The sequence below is a fragment of the Salmo trutta genome, chromosome 27, assembly GCF_901001165.1.
Source record: "Salmo trutta chromosome 27, fSalTru1.1, whole genome shotgun sequence".
Lineage (NCBI taxonomy): Eukaryota > Metazoa > Chordata > Actinopteri > Salmoniformes > Salmonidae > Salmo > Salmo trutta.
In genome coordinates, this window is record NC_042983.1 from 1,055,640 (window position 1) to 1,070,298 (window position 14,659).

The window sequence follows — 14,659 nt, forward strand, 5'->3', positions numbered from 1 at the left end:
GTAGCTGGAAACGGCTGATTTTTAATGGAATATCTACATAGGCGTACAGAGGCCCATTATCAGCAACCATCACTACTGTGTTCCAATGGCACGTTGTGTTAGGTAATCCATGTTTATCATTTTAAAAGGCTAACTGATCAATAGAAAACCCTTTCGCAATTATGCTAGCTCAGCAGAAAACTGTTGTGCTCATTTTAAAGAAGCAATAAAACTGGCCTTCTTTAGACTCGTTGAGTATCTGGAGCATCAGCATTTGTGGGTTCGATTACAGGCTCAAAATGGACAGAAACAAAGACCTTTCTTCTGAAACTCGTCAGTCTATTCTTGTTCTGAGAAATTAAGGCTATTCCATGCGAGAAATTGGCAAGAAACTGAAGATCCCCTACAACGCTGTGTACTACTCCCTTCACAGAACAGCGCAAACTGGCTCTAACCAGAATAGAAAGAGGAGTGGGAGGCCCCCGGTGCACAACTGAGCAAGAGGACAAGTACTTTAGAGTGTCTAGTTTGAGAAACAGACACCTCACAAGTCCTCAACTGGCAGCTTTAGGCCAGCATCCCGGAGTCGCCTCTTCACTGTTGACGTTGAGACAAGTGTTCTGCGGGTACTATTTAATAAAGCTGCCAGTTGAGGACTTGAGGGTCTGTTTCTCAAACTAGACACTCTAATGTTTCCCCCTCCCCACTCATACCACTCTCAGACAGTCCTACCAAAGTCCTTGCTTGAGAAATTGCTAAGAAGCTATTTTTGTTTTCAATCAAAATGGTTAAAAAAAAGAAATTATATATATATATTTTTTTTTTCTACCTTTATTTAACTAGGCAAGTCGGTTAAGAACAAATTCTTATTTACAATGACAGCCTACCCTGGCCAAACCCGGACGACGCTGGGTCAATTGTGCGCCGCCCTATGGGACTCCCAATCACAGCCAGATGTGATCTGTGTAGTAATATTATTCGTATCTCAGAGCCATTTGCATTGCTAGTTATAGCCTAATGTTAGCTAGCTAGCTAACATTGAACCTGGTTGGTTAGCTACCTGCATATTCATGCAGGGTAGTAACATTATGAGTTGGGATTATGGTTCATTGTTTTGCTAGTTAGCTAGCTAGCTACATGTCTAAACAAAAGACTCCACTATGCAAGAAGCCATTTCAATAGAATGTTCATAATGTCACTGTGACAACTAGACGTAGCTGGTAAATTCGCTCTGGCTATCTACTCTCTTTTCAGAGCACTCCTCTGTGTGTGTCAGAGTGCAGAATAAGTGACGAATTTATGAACGCTCAACACCCGTTGAATATGGCCGGTGTCAGTAAACATTGGCAAAAAAGCGTAATTAAATTGTTGCCAGCAGCACAGTTGCAGTCACCAATGCTCTGGATAACATGAAAACAGCCTAACCAGCTCTACTAGGGCAAGTAAAATGGTAAGAGTGAGCTGTTCACTCATTTGTGTCAGGAAGTAGCTAGCCAGCTAGCCAACGTTAGCCAGTTAGCTTGGGTGCTTGACTGCTGTTGTTACGTCCGAATGCTTGGATCAACCCTACTCCTCGGCCAAAGTGGCCAGTGTGCACTCTGAAAGCTCTGAGAGCAAACCGCTTTGAATTTACTAACGGACAATCTGACAACGCTGAGTTTACGAACGCCCAGAGCGCACTCTGGCACTCCAGATTGAATATACAAACACACCCGTAGTATAAACCAGCCTTTAGTCTTGAAATCTTCAGTTGTTTAGTACACGGCCTCACATGTGAATCCCTAAAGAGCTGGGTGGGGCTAAAGCTTAAGAGGGTGTGAATGATGCTGAATGGGTGTAGACTAAGAAGAGCTCTCCAGTAGGTGTACCAAAACATTCAAGGGCCATTTTCTCAAAAGTGAGGTTACAAGTTAATCAACTTTTAAAGCAGAATGACTTTCCAATTGTTCCTCAACTGCAGTGTATGATATACCATGTTCTAGCACAGTCTCTACTGTTATCCAATGTAAAAAAAACACAATTTCAAACGTTGCTACATAAGACCGAATCCAGCCGGTCAGTCACACATGGTGTGTGGATGTTGTTTAAGGTTGTGTGAATGTTGTCTAAGGTTATGTGAATGTTGTCTGACATAATGAACTAAAGCAGTGAGTGGTGGGTTCCTTCATCTTCCTTTGTCGGCCATTGCGCCACACTTCCTAACAATAACTAGAGAGTTAGTTGCTCAATAGGCCTTATCTCCCTTACACCCACCCATGTTCCAGGAAAGCTATGTATGCCGAGTGAGTTGCTGTGTTTTGGTGAGGGGTGATTTGCCAGTGGACATTAAAACAGACTTCTACAAAGGCCGACAGAAGCCTACAACACCCCAGCCCTTATAGATCAATGTGAAACCCCTATAATGTGGTGTCAAAGAGGAAAAATGTCATTTGGTATCTTATATGGCTTGAAGAAGAGATAGGTAATCCTGTTCCTCTTAGTTTCTGTAAGATTGTTTCAAGTTGCCCTTTAAGTTTAGTAGTCTGTTTTATAACTGTTTCTAACTTTCTGTAAAACAATTGTTCATGGTTCCTGTTATCCCAGGATGTGTGGGAGAGTGGACATGTCCTTGATATGATTTGTCTCTGTCTGGACCTAATATCTGTGGTGATAAGCAGAATCACCGGACTCATTCGAAGGGCATGTGAAACGCCCCACCCATCCTCGGTCTGTATAAGATGTCTGTGAAAACAAAAAGCGAATTTATTTGGTTTTCCAATGCATGTTGAAATACAGCTTTTGTATATTGAGATTGGACTGCCTTATGAGGGGTTTTCCACCACATAAGAACACAAAAACAAATTGTACTGTGTGGTTACATTAGTGTGTGGTAACATTAGTGTCTGTAAAAGGATGATTTCTCTCCAGTGGTAGTTTCTGATTAAGCTGAAAAGGCCCAATAGTCTACTGAAACACTTTTAGTCTAATACTCTAACTGAAGTGGGCAGTTACAGTGGCTGGACTGATTAAGACTTAACAGGGCCATTATTTTGATGTTGTCTGACATAAGGCTGTATCTGACGGCTGGTATATTGTTACCAGGTTTTGATATTACGCCCATTTATTTTGCGGTACCGGTATTTTTCCAGCACTACAGTATTGTGTTTATACTGGTGTTTTCTTGAATTAAATACCTTGTCCACACATCTCAGCTCTCCTGCGCCTGACTCCTTTCACCAGTTACCCACAACCTTGACACTGCCAAACATGCACAAAAGTCATTGTACAATGCACAGTCCCACTTTAAAAGAACAACAACTTTAAAGGCTTCGCATACCCTTTATAAGGCCTACATAGATGCTTCACAAATTATTAAAGTGAATCCATACTAGGCCTCTGTAAAATGTGTTATAACACGTCCTTATGTCTGGGGGGGATTTTAAAGCAGAAGTGGCAGAGCAATAAGGTTTCTCCATAAACCAGGTTAGAATCAATGTGTCTGAGAGGAGAGGAGATTAGTCTCAGGCAACAGGGAGGGTCCTCAACATGCATTATGGCCTTTTATTACACACTTGCACATCTGAGTTGTTGCAGGTGCATGTAAATAATGTGATAACTAAATAAAAGTGAAGCCTGCACTTTTCTTTCACATTTAATTTTTTTATAAACCAAGATGGAGAAATATCAGGGCTGCACCCCACAATGCACCCTATTCCGAATTTAGTGCACTACTTTTGACCAGGTCACATAGGGTTTGCAATATGTAAGGAATAGGCCCTATTCCATACACAGTGCAAGCTCTATGGGCCTTGGTACATTGGAAATACATTGGAAATACATTTATTCAATAGGGTGCCATTTAGGACTCGATCGAAGATGGACACCCTAGAGTGAGAAACATTCAATATCAAATTCTGGTTCAGTGTTTTCCAATAAGAAACTGCCTGTTTTATAAGACCTTAGTCACAATGTGCTTCCTGGGGTAAATGACTAGGTTATTACCCCTGACCCTGATTACTCATTACAATACAGTTTCTTTTGCCAAAGGATTGTATAGTCCCTTATTTGGTGTGATTGATTTATAAAGACAAAGCTTTGGAATTCAACTTGATTTTTACCCAGTCCTTTCAGATATACAGTTGAAGTCAGAAGTTTACATACACTTAGGTTGGAGTCATTAAAACTCGTTTTTCAACCACTCCACAAATTTGTTGTTAACAAACTATAGTTTTGGCATGTAGGTTAGGACATCTACTTTGTGCATGACACAAGTAATTCTTCAAACAATTGTTTACAGAAAGATTATTTCACTTATAATTCACTGTATCACAATTCCAGTGGGTCAGAAGTTTACATACACTAAGTTGACTGTGCCTTAAAACAGCTTGGAAAATTCCAGAAAATGATGTCATGTCTTTAGAAGCTTTTCATAGGCTAATTGGCATCATTTGAGTTAATTGGAGGTGTACCTGTGGATGTATTTCAAGGCCTACCTTCAAACTCAGTGCCTCTTTGCTTGACATCATGGGAAAATCAAAAGAAATCAGCCAAGACCTCAGAAAAGAATGTGTAGACCTCCACAAGTCTGGTTCATCCTTGGGAGCAATTTCCAAACGCCTGAAGGTACCACGTTCATCTGTACAAACAATAGTACGCAAGTATAAACACCATGGGACCATGCAGCTATCATACCACTCAGGAAGGAGAGGCGTTCTGTCTCCTAAAGATGAACGTACTTTGGTGCAAAAAGTGCAAACCAATCCCAGAACAACAGCAAAGGACCTTGTGAAGATGCTGGAGGAAACAGTTGCAAAAGTATCTATATCCACAGTAAAACGAGTCCTATATCGACATAACCTGAAAGGCTGCTCAGCAAGGAAGAAGCCACTGCTCCAAAACCGCCATAAAAAAGCCAGACTACAGTTTGCAACTGCACATGGGGACAAAGATTGTACTTTTTGGAGAAATGTCCTCTGGTCTGATGAAACAAAAATAGAACTGATTGGCCATAATGACCATCGTTATGTTTGGAGGAAAAAGGGGGAGGCTTGCAAGCCGAAGAACACCATCCCAACCGTGAAGACCGGGGGTGGCAGCATCATGTTGTGGGGGTGCTTTGCTGCAGGAGGGACTGGTGCACTTCACAAAATAGATGGCAACATGAGGAAGGAAAATTATATGGATATATTGAAGCAACATCTCAAGACATCAGTCAGGAAGTTAAAGCTTGGTCGCAAATGGATCTTCGAAAAGTACAATGACCCCAAGCATACTTCCAAAGTTGTGGCAAAATGGCTTAAGGACAACAAAGTCAAGGTATTGGAGTGGCCATCACAAAGCCCTGACCTCAATCCCATAGAAAATTTGTGGACAGAACTGAAAAAGCGTGTGAGCAAGGAGACCAAAAACCTGACTCAGTGACACCAGCTCTGTCAGGAGGAACGGGACAAAATTCACCCAACTTATTGTGGGAAGCGTGTGGAATTCTACCCGAAACGTTTCACCCAAGTTAAACAATTTAAAGGCAATGCTACCAAATACCAACTTCTAACCCACTGGGAATGTGATGAAAGAAATAAAAGCTGAAATAAATAATTCTCTCTATATAGTGGTAATCCTAATGGAACTAAACCAGGGAATTTTTACTAGGATTCAATGTCAGGAATTGTGAAAAACTGAGTTTAAATGTATTTGGCTAAGGTGTATGTAAACTTCTGACTTCAACTGTACAGTATGTGCTCCAATCCATTTCACTCATAAATGTGCTAGTATCCAACTGTAGGGGCTACCAACATAAGTCACCCCATAATAATAATGTACTTGTCAGCACACAAGTCACCTAATACCACTGGACTCTTAAACAGCATCTAGATATGACACCAGGACATGACAGCTGACAAATAGTCCAGCGCTCTGCCATGTCTTTTGGTTCTGGTGGATATGATCTAATCCCCTAACCAGAGTGTGATTTGGGTAATAGTTCCACAATTGATAAGCACTACACAACCTGTTGATATAGTAGACTAGCTATCATAGCTCAAGAATATGGAGTCAAAAAAATGACTGCCATCTTATTAATTATGTGTGAGATGTTAATAAACCTGTGGCTACTCACTGAAGATCCGACCCAGAAAGGGCATGAGTTTCGGATGGGTGGCGAGCTGCTGAGAGAGAGTGCTGAGAAGGAGAGCGCGACGATGGAGCAGCCGAGAACCAGCTGCAGTAATCCGAGGGAGAGCAGTGGGCGGCCGGGGAGAAGCGCTGGTAGCAGCTGCGACTGAGAACCAGGCATGCGAGAGCTAGATATACAGCGGGGCGGGCGGCTCCTGAACGACGAGTCTGCCAACTGAGAACCCAAAGAAAGTCTACTTACAGGGTAACACGAGCCGGGGAGAACTACCGGTATAGACATTGGAGACGCGCGACCAGGAGGAGAACAACAAACAACTGAACCTGGATGAGACTCAGCGCAAGGAGGCGGGAGATCGTTTTAGTTTTATTCCTAAATTAAAGCAGAGATCCGTCAGTTGGGTTTGGTCGATCTTAGCGTCGTTACTCCTGCCATGGTCGTCTCGAGGTGGCGGAGTTTGAAGTTTTAAAATAACTGCTGTTTGTTACAAGGGGCTAGGATTGCGTTTCACATTTTTGTCAGAGGCACAAGAAGGGCGCAGGAAGGGGCGCGTGTGCAGGCGTCTGGGCATAAACGGCAGGGACCCAAGTGTCCCGGCCCTGGGCATAAACCGCAGGGACCCAAGTCGATAGGGGGCCCCCAACCCCCCTTTTTTAGGAACTCGGTCAGGGTCTCAATTTACTGTTGAGAGTTAGAATGGTAGAATACACAAGATGCAATTTTGAAATTGGCAATGTATCAGCAGTTTTTCCTCATGTATTGTCAGTCACTGACAGTCACTCAATTAGCCCATGTCAGCGAAAAAAAATGTAATTGGTAAATTAGTCTAGTCAAGGGGCCCTAACCTCCAGGGCCCCCCCATAGACGTTGTTAGTCACTCACACTCAGATATCATAATGAACATGGCATAAATCAATCGCGTGGCTACCCAGACTCCATGCTCTGGCCACGCCCAGGGACCTTAGTTTCTTCTCCACAATGAGTCTGGATCGGAGTACCGCCCCGACGCTTCACCAAATGCAAACACCATCTGATTGGTCCAGAAACCAATGGGTTGGGCCAGAGCCAGAACACACGTGGGTAAAGTGGTGGTTCGTCATTGGCTTTGATACTCTGATTGGTTAGAGACAAGCAAACTGGTAATTACTTAGTTTTGTACAGCAACCCTTGTGTGCCTCTTCACCACAAATGACTTCAGTGATGACAGTCAGAATTGCAGGAAATTAGCTTTAAAACTGCTAAATGTTCTATCCACGCATCACAACATTTTGGGAATTGCAGGAAATTAGCTTTTAACTACAAAATGTTCTGTCCGCCTCATGGCATGAGTAGAATTGCATGAAATTCACTTTAAAACCGCAAGATTTTCTCTCCACCCCATGGAAAAATGGGTAGAATTGCATAAAATGTGCTTTAAAACCACAACATTTTCTCTACGCCCTATAGCAAAATGCGTACAATTGCAAGAAATTAACTGATGTCAAGAGGGGGACCACAAAAATGTTTTATCCACAAGGTGGGGTGGCCCCCAAACCAAATCTTGATTATGGCCACCAAAAAGCTAGGATCGGCCCTGCGGGTGAGATTAGGCCACACATCCCCAACTGTCATTTGCAATATTTGGGTGTGAAAGTATTCAACGATTTCTTAACTCTTCGGGTAGATTTTATTTTGAGTCAGGCCACCGTCATTATTTGCACAAAAATAAATTGCTAAACGTAATTCACTAGCCTAAATGTCTTGTTTAGATGCGTTTGATGACAGCTGACTGTAGTAGGCTATGCAAATGTATATCCTCTTATAAAAACTGCAATCTACTCTACCTGCTTTGTGTTTTGATCAGCGTACATATGACCAAAGGATCAGGGTTGGTGTCGATCTTTTATTCTCTGATAATGACAGGAAAAATATCCATAAACAAATGCTGTCCTTATATGCCAAAATCCTCTCTTCCGCATGGGTACAGTAGACAGGGCAATATAACAGTTATCTAGTTTCACATAACAGTGCAATATAAGATAAATGCAATGCAATTTACCTTGCTCAGTTGGTAGAGCATGGTGTTTGCAACGCCAGCATGGTGTGTAACGCCAGGGTTGTGGGTTCGATTCCCACGGGGGGCCAGTACAAAAAAAAAAAACAATAATGCATGAAATGAAATGTATGTATTCACTACTGTAAGTCGCTCTGGATAAGAGCATCTGCTAAATGACTAAAATGTAATGTAAAATAGAAATTTACAGTATAGACTATGGACCTAGGCTAGCCAACTTTCTCAATGACATCCTGGTGTTATGTACAGTATGTGATGTGCACTTGCAAACTACTAACAGTAAAATATTGTCAAAATATCTTCAACAAAAACACGACATATTTAATGACAGGAAAAACTTGCATAAACAAATGCTGTGCTCCCCTTTTAACAACAAAAGGGGACATGAATAGCCATGCTAGCCCAATGATGACATGTAGCCTACAGTAGAAAGTACAGTAGCTAGCTAGCATGTACAACATTCACAAATGAACAGATACAAATTGAATAAATTACTGAAATACATGAATATCTCAATATATTGGTGGGGGACCATTATAATACACTGTCAGTGACCATATAAACTCATTGTAAGTGTTTTAACATATAGGCCTGATTATGATTTTCATGGGACAATTTTTCAGTCCCCTACCTCTTCCACGTGGGTACAGTAGTAGACAGGGAAGAGTTAAGGGGGGCAGGGGATGTTTAAGGGGGAATGCAGAAGGGAGTGTGCAACGTTAAAAAGGGCACTTACAACAACAAAAGGAATGTACCGTAATATCAGGCATGGAACTATTGAAATGTTGTGTAATTATACAACATATAATTCCAACATGTTGAATTATGCAAACATCTGGAGAGTATGAAATGAAAAGAAAAATACTTGTAATGACTTCGTATATACAGGCCCTAAGTTTTACCAAACCACTCACTCACTGGAATAGATCAGCTAAATAGCTACCTAATAAAAGGTTGAGAGAATAGAGATTGTGCAGGTCTAAGCGCTCTCTATACAAAAATTAGGACTAAGGCCATACCTCTACTTTTGTTGTGAATTAAAACTTCTCAACATCTAATTGTATTGCTTTATCAATAACGGGGGACTTTTTCCTACCAATGTCCTTTAGTGTCTACAATTTGTTCTGCCATAGACTATCAGTCTACACACTGGCTTGATAACCCTCCCAAACTTAGAAGGGGGGTGTCTGCCTGCATGGGGGCTCTTCCTAGGTTGTTCTTGGACAGGAGGGCATTGAGGGGCAAGGAAAGAGGATGGGGATGAAGGGTCACCAGCACCAGTAGCACCAGCCACAGGAAGCTCATCTGAGGTGAATGTTCATCTGTGGGTTACTTGGGCTGAGGCTGCCAGTGTCTTCAGCTGAAGACTGCACTGTTGAACACCAGAATCTTCCGTCTCAGGTGTATTACTTTGTTGGTTACAGCGAGCAGAGACAAACATGACCACGAATCATGGTCAACAAGTTTTAATGTTGTTCTGCCATTGCCACACATTTCCAAAGGTGACATCAAAGGGTGTCATAATACATTGCTCAAAACCACATCAATACATCAGGCACATCCGTCACATGGGTGTCACTTCCCATACTGTTGTCACTCTTGAAGCTGGGGTAAGACACATCCTGTGTCTCATCCAAGGGGGAGAAGTTTACTTGGAGCAGAAGGTTTTTCTGCACCATCTTCTCATTTCCACTATGACCCCAGATCTTGTAGATGTGGAGTCCAGGCTTTGAAGCCACAACAGTGTAGACGTCTGGTTCCCACTTGTCGGCAAGCTTGCATTTTCCTCTGCATCCTTTGTTATCCACAAGAACTTAGTCACCAATGGAGAGAGGCTGGCTTTGACTTTCTTGTTGTACTTCTGAGCTTGGAGCATAACAGACTGGAGGTTGCTCACCAGGGTCTTCACATAGACATCATAGCCACAGACAGTCTCGTCCTGAAAGACGTTCTTGAACATCTGGTCAACAGGCAGCCTTGGTACTCTCCGAAACATCCAATACATAGAAGGGTGCAAAGCCAGTGGTCTCATGAGCAGTACAATTGTAGACAAAGGTCATGTTCTGGATCATCTGGGGTCACTTCTGCTTTGACTTTGGGGGCAAGGATCTCAGCATGTTGCCAAGTATCCTGTTTAACCTCTCCGTGCCACCACCCGCCATAGGATGATAGGCGGAGGTACAAGACTTCTTGACACAGGCCAACTCCAGGAGTTCGGCGATGTGTTCACTTTGGAAATTCGCTCTCTGGTCTGAGTGGAGATGGGTAGGAAATCCATAGACACAGAAGAACTTGTCCCAAAGCTTCTTCAAACTTTTGTTGCTGTCTGGTCCCAGCAGGGGAATGCATGTGCCATCTTGGTGAAGTGATCACTAATCACTAGGACATCCACAGACTTGTTCTGGTTGTCTTCAGCAGACCAGAAGTTGATGCATACAAGTTCCAGTGGGGCAGTGGTCTTGATGCTCTCCGGTGGGGCTCTTGCTGTGTGCTCTGGGGTCTTGCTGAGGACATACCTTTGACAGGTCTTGACATAGTTGCGGACGTCTTTATCCATTATGTGCCATAAAAACCTCTGACGGGCGAGGGAGATGATGCGTGGCTGGCCACCAGGCAAGGCCTCCTTCCTCAGAGTCTCAGGTAGGACGTATGGAATCGCTTGCTCTTGTTTAGTGGATCATTGGAAACTCTGTACAATATATCATTCACCAGTGTGAGCATTTACCATTGTTTCAGATTCTTCTGATTGAGCTGATTGTCATTGTGACGCTTACGTTTGGATGGTCTGCAAAACCTCTCAACATAGTGGATCAATGTGGAGATGGAGGCATCATGTTGTTGGTGGGGCTTGAGCTCTTCTACGGACAAGGAGGGGAGTGTGTATTGGCTAGCTGGGGCTAACGTGCTCATGTGGTCCACTAACAAAGCAGCTCTCTGTCGAGACTCAGACTCCCAGTCTTCACGAGAGGAGAATAAGACTGACACGCCATCCTCAGACGAGTACACATCTGCAGACACACACAGGGAGGAGTTTTCCTAGGACTTGCGGCTGACATGTCTGGCAGAATGCATCCTGCACACATCCATCTTCCACATCACACACTTTCCTAAGCAGCTCCAAATATGGCTCAGACAAGAGTCAATGACTCGGTGGCTTCACAAACGGGTCCCTGCTCAGCGCGTTGGGCACAACATTGTTTCCCCGGAATGTGTTTGATCTCAATGCAGTATGGTGCAAGCTTGGAGACTCAGCGTAGCTCACCTGCATCTACCTTGTGCTTGGTCATGATGTAGGGCAGGGATGGGCAACATACATTTTTTGTGGCCCCCACTCCCATCAATGTTGCCCATCCCTGATGTAGGGTAAGTATACCCATTAAGCCCACTTTAATCTTTGGATTCAAAGAAAAAAAGACACATTTTCTTCCATTTCATGTTTCAACCAGTTCATGTGGTTGTTGTAACCATAACAGTTTTTAGCCAATCAGATGATTTATTATTAAGTTACGATGTACCTCTTGACTAATTACACATTTTGTTGTTACAGCTGAAGTAAAAATGTATTAAATATTTTGTTACTCTCACCCATCTACACACAATACCCCATAACGACAAAGTGAAAACAGATTTTTTTAAATGTTGTGAATATCAAATACAGAAATATCTAATTTACATAAGTATTCACATCCCTGAGTCAATACTTTGTAGAATCACCTTTGGCAGCGATTACAGTGGGTTTACAAGAGCTTTACACACCTGGATTGTGCAACATTTGCCCATTATTCTTTTCAAAATTCTTCAAGCTCTGTCAAATTGGTTGTTGATCATTGTGAAACAACAATTTTCAGGTCAAGTAGATTTAAGTCAAAACTGTAACTCGGCCACTCAGGAACATTCACTGTCTTCTTGGTAAGCAACTCCAGTGTAGATTTGGCCTTGTGTTTTAGATTATTGTCCTGCTGAAAAGTGAATTAATCTCCCAGTGTCTGGTGGAAAACAGACGGAACCAGTTTTTTCTCTAGCCTTTTGCCTGTGCTGAGTTCAGCATTTCCCAAACTTGTGATCAAGGAGATCACTTAATACTGATCTCTCTCTTCCATCAGAAGCAATGGGTCAAACTGAATTTGTAATAAAAGGAATGACCTCCTACTCTGCTAAGTAGGCCTAACTCTCGGCGTCAGTAGGCTATTTTTGTGTATTTTCAGGAACAGCTAAACAGGAAACAGCTCAGCCAGGAGCATCACTCAGATCTATCATGAGATCTAGACATATTTACAGTAGCCTATATAGATACACTCAGTGGCAAGAAAAAGTATGTGAACCCTTTGGAAATACCTGGATTTCTGCATAAATTGGTCATACAATCTGATCTTCATCTAGGTCACAACAATAGACAAACAGTCTGCTTAAACTAATAACACACAAACAATTACACATTTTCATGTCTTTATTGAACACACCGTGTAAACATTCACAGTGCAGGGTGGAAAAAGTATGTGAACCTCGGATTTAATAACAGGTTGACCCTCCTTTGGCAGCAATGACCTCAACCAAATGTTTTCTGTAGTTGCGGATCAGACCTACACAACAGTCAGGAGGAATTTTGGACCATTCTTTTTTACAAAACTGTTTCAGTTCAGCAATATTCTTGGGATGTCTGGTGTGAACTGCTCTCTTGAGGTCATTCCACAGCATCTCAATCGGGTTGAGGTCAGGACTCTTGACTGGGCCACTCCAGAAGACGCATTTTCTTCTGTTAAAGCCATTCTGTTGTTAATTTACTTTTGTGTTTTGGGTTGTTGCCCTGTTGCTTCACCCAACTTCTGTTGAGCTTCAATTGGCGGACAGATAGCCTTACATTATCCTGCAAAATGTCTTGATAAACTTGGGAATTCATTTTTCCGTCGATGATAGCAAGCTGTCCAGGCCCTGAGGCAGCAAAGTAGCCCCAAACCATGATGCTCCCTCCACCATACTTTACAGTTGGGATGAGGTTTTGATGTTGGTGTGCTGTGCCTTTTTTTCTCCACACAGTGTTGTGTGTTCCTTCCAAACAACACAACTTTAGTTTCATCTGTCCACAGAACATTTTGCCAGTAGCGCTGTGGAATATTCAGGTGCACTTTTGCAAACTTCAGACGTGCAGCAATGGTTTTTTTTGGACAGCAGTGGCTTCTTCCGTGGTGTCCTCCCATGCACACCATTCTTGTTTAGTGTTTTACGTATCGTAGACTTGTCAGAGATGTTAGCATCTTCCAGAGACTTCTGTAAGTCTTTAGCTGGCACTCTAGGATTATTCTTAACCTCATTGAGCATTCTGCGCTGTGCTCTTGCAGTCATCTTTACAGGAACAGTGCTGAACTTACTCCATTTATAGACACTTTGCCTTACCGTGGACTGATGAACATCAAGGCTTTTAGAGATACTTTTGTAACCCTTTCCAGCTTTATGCAAGTCAACAATTATAAATCTTAGGTCTTCTGAGATCTCTTTTGTTCGAGGCATGGTTCATATCAGGCAATGCTTCTTGTGAATAGCAAACTCAAATTTCGTGAGTGTATTTTATAGGGCAAGGCAGCTCTAACCAACATCTCCAATCTCAACTCATTGATCGGACTCCAGGTTAGCTGACTCCTGACTCCAATTAGCTTTTGGAGAAGTCATTAGCCTAGGGGTTCACATACTTTTTACTTTTTTCCAACCAACAGTGTGAATGTATAAATGATATATTCAATATAGACAAAAAAAAATACAACAATTTGTGTGTTATTAGTTTAAGCACACTATGTTTCTCCATTGTTGTGACTAAGATTTATGACTAATTTATGCAGAAATCCAAGTAATTCCAAAGGGTTCACATACTTTTTCTTGCCACTGTATGTGTATATATATATATATATACAGTGGCATGAAAAAGTATATATATATATATATATATATATATATATATATAAAGTTAAAGCTTGGTCACAAATGGGTCTTCCAAATGGAAAATGACCTCAAGCATACTTCCAAAGTTGTGGCAAAATGGCTTAAGGACAACAATGTCAAGGTATTGGAGTGGCCATCACAAAGCCCTGACCTCAATCCCATAGAAAATGTGTAGTGGCAGAACTGAAAAAGCATGTGTGAGCAAGGAGGCCTACAAACCTGACTCAGTTACACCAGCTCTGTCAGGAGGAATGGGCCAACATTCACCCAACTTATTGTGGGAAGCTTGTGGAAGGCTACCCGAAACATTTGACCCATGTTTAAACAATTTAAAGGCAATGCTACCAAATACTAATTGAGTGTATGTAAACTTCTGACCCACTGGGAATGTGATGAAAGAAATAAAAGCTTAAAAAAATAATTCTCTCTCCTATTATTCTGACATTTCACATTCTTAAAATAAACTGGTGATCCTAACTGACCTAAGACAGGATACTAGGATTAAATGTCGGTTATTGTGAAAAACTGAGTTTAAATGTATTTGGCTAAGGTGTATGTAAACTTCCGACTTCAATTGTACATTCAGG

At 42.1% G+C, this 14,659-nt stretch overlaps 1 protein-coding gene across 4 annotated transcripts in view; it reads right to left on the bottom strand.

The window, feature by feature from the left end:
- LOC115164099 (protein FAM189A2) overlaps positions 1–6,628 on the bottom strand; it is a 99,497-nt gene extending 92,869 nt beyond the window's left edge. For all 4 annotated transcript variants that reach the window (XM_029716225.1, XM_029716224.1, XM_029716223.1 and 1 more), the window contains exon 1: positions 6,074–6,628. In XM_029716225.1, the coding sequence (XP_029572085.1) occupies positions 6,074–6,370 (297 nt within the window). In that variant the 5' untranslated portion in view covers positions 6,371–6,628. The remainder of the gene's footprint in view (positions 1–6,073) is intronic.
- Between the last annotated feature and the right edge of the window lie 8,031 nt (positions 6,629–14,659).